At 37.1% G+C, this 6,827-nt stretch overlaps 1 protein-coding gene across 1 annotated transcript in view; it reads right to left on the bottom strand.

Moving 5' to 3' along the window:
• Positions 1-196: 196 nt before the first annotated feature.
• Positions 197-6,827, bottom strand: part of LOC105824477 (taste receptor type 2 member 50-like) — a 40,993-nt gene continuing 34,362 nt past the window's right edge. The window contains 2 exon segments of the mRNA XM_012661925.1: positions 197-763; positions 765-1,122. Of these exon segments, the coding sequence (XP_012517379.1) occupies positions 197-763; positions 765-1,122 (925 nt within the window).

The following is a 6,827-nucleotide window of genomic DNA, read 5'->3' as shown; positions in this document are numbered from 1 at the left end:
ATATTTCTTATGTTTTCATACACATGCACACACACACATTCTTTTTTTATAAGTTTAGGTAAAAGAACTTTTCTAGTTATACTTTCAGAAATCGTTCAAATGTATACACTGTGGAAAACCAGCAGGAAATATAAAATGATTCAGATACCATTAGTTTGTTTTCTGCTAGAAAACATGTAATGTCCCTCTTATTAATCTAAAGCTTTGAGGGTTTCTGTCTTTTCACCCAGCAACTCACCTGTCACAAAACCAAAAGAAAGGTCTGTTTTAACTTCTTGTTTCCTAAAATTTGGATGAATGAATGGCTTGAAGAATAGATGATTCCCATAGCTTAGAAAAACAAGAGGACAGGTTTGTTCTGCAGCCTATTAGAAGTCCAAACCAATGTGATTATAGACAGAAAGTAAATGGCAAATAACATGAAAAAGGAGATCACAGTTTGCAAAGCTTTTATGTGGACCTTTCTGTTGGAATCTTGAGATATTCTGCCATAAAGCCGTATCTTCTTGAGATGTTTATACAGAAAAAAGATTAATAGCAATAAAGATATCAGGGACATAGTAAAGCATATGAAGTTTGCTAGCGTAAATACAGTCCTATCTGAAAGGTGTACAGTGCTCCCCAATTTGATCTTCCAAGTCGTGTTTCTTTCATATTCTTTTGTCCCCGTACTCTCATCCATGTTTACCACTGCAAGGCGACAAACCAAAAAGACCAAAGTCCCCAGCAGTATCACCAAAACTGCACTCTTAACTTTCCTCTTTTAGGTAAACAAAAATTGGGCTGGAGAAATTGGCAATCTTGAGCAAATAAAATATACTGAGGCTAGTAGCAAGCCAGATGCTAAAATGGTTGGTTACTGCCCAGGCGATATGAGCAATAATTCTTGCTTCTACATTATATAAATCTGGATTACACACATTTCAATGCCAATTTAATGTTACCTAGAGTAAACCAATTCTGGTGACTGCCAGAGCCCCGAGAATTTGATAAGCTGTGGAGAAATTCTTCCTCTTGATCCAGTCAATGAAGTTTACCAGTGCTATTAAGCCACTGGTAAAATTTCCAAGAACAAATTCTACCAGTGCTAGGATGGAAAAATAATAGGTATAAAACTTATGTCTGAACAGGAAAAAGAAAAAAGAAAATGCAGGCATAATATCATGGATTGTGATTCCTTTAATATCCTGACCTTAAATTCTATGTGCATTTCATTTCTAAATGTGCAGTAATGTTCTTTTTCCTTTTGATTTCAGTGACCAGTGTCAAGCAGGAAAACACCAGGGTATACCAATGGATGAGTTCAATGCTGTCTATATGGAAAACACTGTTATTACCAAACAGCTCAAGTTAACTCTTATTCATACACTGTTTTTGCTATAGCTGGAAAATTTCATAGCTGATGAAGTGAAAATTGAAATCTCATTGGCTATCATGCAAATAAAGACATATTCTCTTTCATTGTTTTGCATTTTTTTCTTTCTATAACCTCTCCATAATTTGTGTTCTGCAACTTTAGCTGTCAGTTAGGAAAATTTTAAAACCCAGTACATATAACAACCTTCCATTTAAATCAGAACTTGCTTTGCACATCAAAATGTCTTTCTAAAAAACACTAATGACCAAGTAACCCTATTATATCTTCTCTTACTCATGTCACTTCCCTGTATCAGCTAACCACTTATGCTAAAAATGACAGCAAAGAAAGAAAAGTACAGGACAACTGAGTTTCTTCTCCTTTCAGTACTTCCTTACACATCTGTAAGGCAAAGGCAGGGTGTTGATACAGTGTGTGCACGTCAAGAAGTGAAATAGAAGTAGCTGAGTTAGTTTTGTGCAATGTTTCTACTGTTTTGGTAAGAACAATACACATATGCATGGACAAACTACAAAATACAAATTGTGGGATTTCAGCAATTCTGCACACAAGTTCAATGCTCTGATGTTTGCATTTAAAGTTGGCATTCCACAATACAAAGATGAACAGTAAAATTCATGCCGATAATTGCCACTTCTAAAATTTAATTTCTAAATTTAATTCACACTATAATTATCATTTTCCTTCACTTAGAATGCCATTAAGTTGCAAACAAACACAAGTCAAAAGAGAAAGACTGTAGCAGAAGGAAAAAGAGTCATATTTCAGTACCTTTAACAGTACTTTTTGCTGCTTTTTGAATAAGCAGTCACAGATTTTCATTTTGCCCTGGGCTGCACAAATTATGTAGCCGGCCCAGCCTAGAACCATTGAATTCAAGAACATTATGCCTGTCTAAATATCTACACAGACTTAGACAAGCTTTTACTGACAGCTTTCAAAGCAACCCCCAAATGACCCACCAATGGACTGATAAGATAGTGATTTTTGGTACCGCACTCTTAATTACTGCATTTCTTCCATCCTCTTCTCCCATCCCTGATATCTTTACCACAATGACTCTGCTGAAATGCCACAACCCAATGTCTTTTCAACTAAAGGTCTTTCTAGAAATAATTAAAGTGAAGACTAAAGACGACCTTTCAGGTGCAGCATTTAATCCCAGGCCTTGCCGCTGGACAACTCCTTTCTACAGGGTATTTCCTGGTGCCTCGGTGGTTTTGTTTTAACCAAACCCTGGCTGTGGCTTCAGAACCAGGCTGTTTCTCACCACTCAGAGTGCTCGAGTTTCCCTAAGAAGTTGGTCAGTGAGCCATTAAGTCTGGTTGCCTAAAAATGCCTCCTTTGAATATAGTCAAGTTTTCCTTTGTCTAATTTCTCCACTTTTTTTTTTCTTTTGTACCACTACTTTCTACTTCAGTAAATTAACTTCCTGCGTGGAGACACATCCTGGCAAATGTGTCAGTTTGTACTATTTAGATGAGAGACTTCCCTCATTCTTCAAATTTCTCCTGCATAACAATAATCCCCAGAGCTAGCCTCTCAGAAGCCTGAGGTAACTGTCAATGCATTTCCTTTCACTGCTTCCCGCTCTACAGAAAAATGCAACCGCCTGCAGTGAACCTCCTCGACTCTCATCCCTTCGTTCCATTTCCCCCATCCTTTTTCCATTCCCTCTGAAGATGGGTTCCTATGGAATTCAAGGCTAACCCGCCACCCTTCCCCAGATTTTGAGTGTATCCCTGTCCTTCTCCCCTAGACCTTGCACTCACTCCTTCCTGCCTTTCGCTTCTTTGACATCGTCCTCTCTACCCGCCCCTCCTCACGCCCAAGCTATCTACCCTGTCTCTGCCACTCATCCTCTCTCATGTGGTCCACAAGTTTTTGCACACTAGATTCCACCTCCGCCATGCTACTAAAACTGCTCCCTCCAAGTTCGCGAACTGACCTGGCAGCTGGACCAGGAGCTGTTTCTCAGACCCACCCCTGGGATGATCGCTGCACCGGATGGCACAGACAGCCCACTCATGTCATGGCCACATTTGTCCTCCACTTCTCTGGCGGTTCCTTCTCTATCTCTTTAATAACTTTTCTTCTGCCTTATCATTTCTAAATGTCAAGAGTTCCCTGAAGACTGTGTGCTTGCCTCTCTTTTTATTCTACATACTCTTGTTTGGAGACTTCATCTACCGTCACTGTTTATGTAACTGCGCTATGGGGATGATCCATTAATCTAGGATTTTGCCTAGACTCCAAACCTAAATTTCTAAATTCTTGACTAACATATTTATGTGGATTATATCGATTAACAGTTCTTAATGGCTTTTAATGTGCCAAGTACAGAACCACACCAGAGGCAGGGCTACAAAGTGGTTGAAGATACTGGTCCTGGAGCTGTACCTACCTGAGTTTAAATCCTGAGTCCAACACACACAATCCGTGTGACCTTGGGAAAGTTACTTAGCCTCTCTGTGCCTTAGATTCCTCATCTATAATATGGGAACAATCAAAGTTAAAATATATAAGGCACTTAGAATAGCACCTCATACATAACCAGTGCTATTACCTGTTATTGTTGTTTTATTATCCTAAAAACCTGATGAGACAGGTACTATTATTTTATCCATCTACACAATGAGAAAACTAAGTAGGTTGTCATGAGTCATGATGGAATCTCAAACTGCAGATGTTCAAATCTTTACTCATATTTCCCATTAAAATTCAACTATCACATAGCCAGGCAAGGTGGTACATGCCTATAGTCCCAGCTACAAAGGAGGCTGAGGCAGGAAGATCACATGAGCCCGAGAGTTTGAGGCTGCAGTGCACTATGTTTGTGTCTGTAAATAGCCACCGCACTCCAGCCTGGAAACAGCAAGACATTGTCTCTAAAAAAGTTTTTTTTTTCTTTTAATTCGACTTATTTTCTTTTAAAAACCTATAGTTCATAAATCACTGTAGATCCTATCAAATAAAGTATAACCTATTTTGCTTTAAGAAATATAAAGAAATAAAATTTGGTTGATTATAATGATACTACTGAGTAATATTGTATCTTTCTGGACAGAAAGGTTTAAAATTCTTTTTTGAAAACTGGAACCTTCACCTCCCAAATCTCCATCTCAAATTAGATTATTTCACTTTTCTTAGTTCCACTTGAAAATACAGTAAAGAAAAGATTCAATAGAAAAGGCCCCAAGGGAAGCATAGGACTCATTAATTACATTTTCCAATGCTTAGGATTTTTTGAGTCTTCCTTAACATGGATAATCAAATTACAACATCCATTATGACCTGGGCAAATTTTTAAGTTAAAATATAGTAAGCTGCTATATACTGAGTCTCGAAATAAAGGAGGGTAGAAGGGGGGAAGATCAGCATTTATTTAGGTGTCTTCGCCAATGAACCAAAAACTTACCTTACCTTTAAAAGTTCTAGGTTTCCGTCATTTGCCATGGGAACGCCCTTTTTTACTGGATAACCCATTCTTACAGGAAGAGAGACCGCAGAGGGTTAAAATGGCGCTGCGGCAGGGTAAACGCTAGGCCAGTCTGGTCAACAGTCATTGCCTCTGTCCTAGGAGGGAGTGCCTAAGAAACATAAAATAGTTTCATATTTGAAATAGAAACATTCATTAAAGCGAAAAGCTGCAATTACAAGAAATTAAAGCAGAACTGCAATCTGTGTGGAATCTGACCTCTCACAAAGCTGCTGTTGTTCGAATGGAAAAACACTAAACCTGTCTACATATCTCCGCACGCTCTCCTCCACCCTCTGGCAAGGATCCCCTTTCATGTTACATTTCCTTCACTAACAATTTCTCTATTTATTTACTTAACTAGACTTTTAGCAAAATTTTTACGTTTTGTTTATGAAAGAGTCAGTTAATATATTTTTGAAATAATTTCTAAAACCGCTTTGATGGAAGTCAGTACAACAGGGGACTTTATGAACTCGGAAATAAGGAACATGGAAAATAAAGAAGAAGTACATGGAAATAAGTAAATTAGGGTTAAACTGATTGAATAAATACATAACGAGAACTTATATCTCTCCCAGGCCCAGGGAAAAACTAGTACTTGATAGTTACTCAATCATACTAACTTTTTTAAAAACAAAACTGTATTAAATAGGAAGGGACGGCCAGCATACGAAAGCAGGGTTTAAAGTGGCAAAATTCAACAACTCCCATCTGAGCAATATCAAAACCAGTGTAGTGTATGTCCTAGAAGCGGGTAATATTCCTGTGAAAATGACTGGTCTAGATGACTGTAATTTGGTATCATTTAACTTCCAACTAATGTGCCTTTGTTCTGACTCCATGCTCACCAATTGACCTTATAATTTGGATTCCTCCAGAGAGATGCCCACAGGGTGAGACCAAACTGGTTAGATTCATGCATACATCCTAGACTGCAAGACCGTTACAGACATCATCAAAAATAGTTTTATATTCTGGTTTATACAACTGTTTCCTGGGAGTATGTATGTGCATTAGCCCACCCCTCAAAGATGATCCATTCTTTGGGTATTGACCAAAAAAACAGTCGAAGACTAACCCCAACCAGGGCTGGGGCCTGTAAACAAGATCTCGTAAAGCTTTCTCTGACAGCATCCTCTTGCCTCATGATGAACACGTGTCTCACATTAGAACTGCAGGAACCATTAAGATAGTATATAGTGAAGTATGTAAATTGTTTACCTTTCTTTTCAGCAGCCTTTCAGTTTTGGATGTTTTTTCTGTTTTACCCAAAAGATGACACAATAGTTATAGAGAATTTTACAACACAGAGTTAATTGTTCAACATCAATCATGATCCTGGTATTCTAACACAATTTAAGGTTTTTGGTAACATAAAAATGAAACAATAACCCATTTTCTGTAAGCTCAAAGACTAAAACCATCTTAAGGAAAACAAAAAGTCAGACATAGCTAAGAAAATTCTATAGTTAATTAAATAAAAAGTTTATTGTGATTGCTGATACAGTGAACTCATCATCTAAAGAAATATTTTCAATATATTTTAAGGTTCAGTTAAATACACTCACTTTCCCAAGTTAAAATATGTAGTTAGAAATAAGCATTTTTAATCTTTAAAGATAATGAGTTTGAAGTGTTCTAATTATACATATACGTGCTCATATTTAGAATTGCTCTATTCTTATTACCAAAATAACAATCCTTCAGTTTTCCCTTCCCAATTGCATATTAGAACTATCGATGCTACAGTAATACCAACAACAAAAATCACAGACATTCCTAATAAATCACACAACTATAGAAGAGGGCAGATTACTTACCCTAACCACAATAAAAATATGAGGCAATTATAAATCAACTTTATTTCCTTTCATATGATAATACCAGCAGTGTATATTTGTAGGCAAAATACATCATCAAAAATTTTTTAATCTTATTACATATCATCAGTTAGTTATGTTATACTGT

This window comes from Propithecus coquereli, unplaced genomic scaffold, assembly GCF_000956105.1.
Source record: "Propithecus coquereli isolate 6110/MARCELLA unplaced genomic scaffold, Pcoq_1.0 Scaffold740, whole genome shotgun sequence".
Lineage (NCBI taxonomy): Eukaryota > Metazoa > Chordata > Mammalia > Primates > Indriidae > Propithecus > Propithecus coquereli.
Note: the sequence above shows the minus strand (reverse complement) of the source record. Positions and strands in the feature narration are given on the sequence as shown.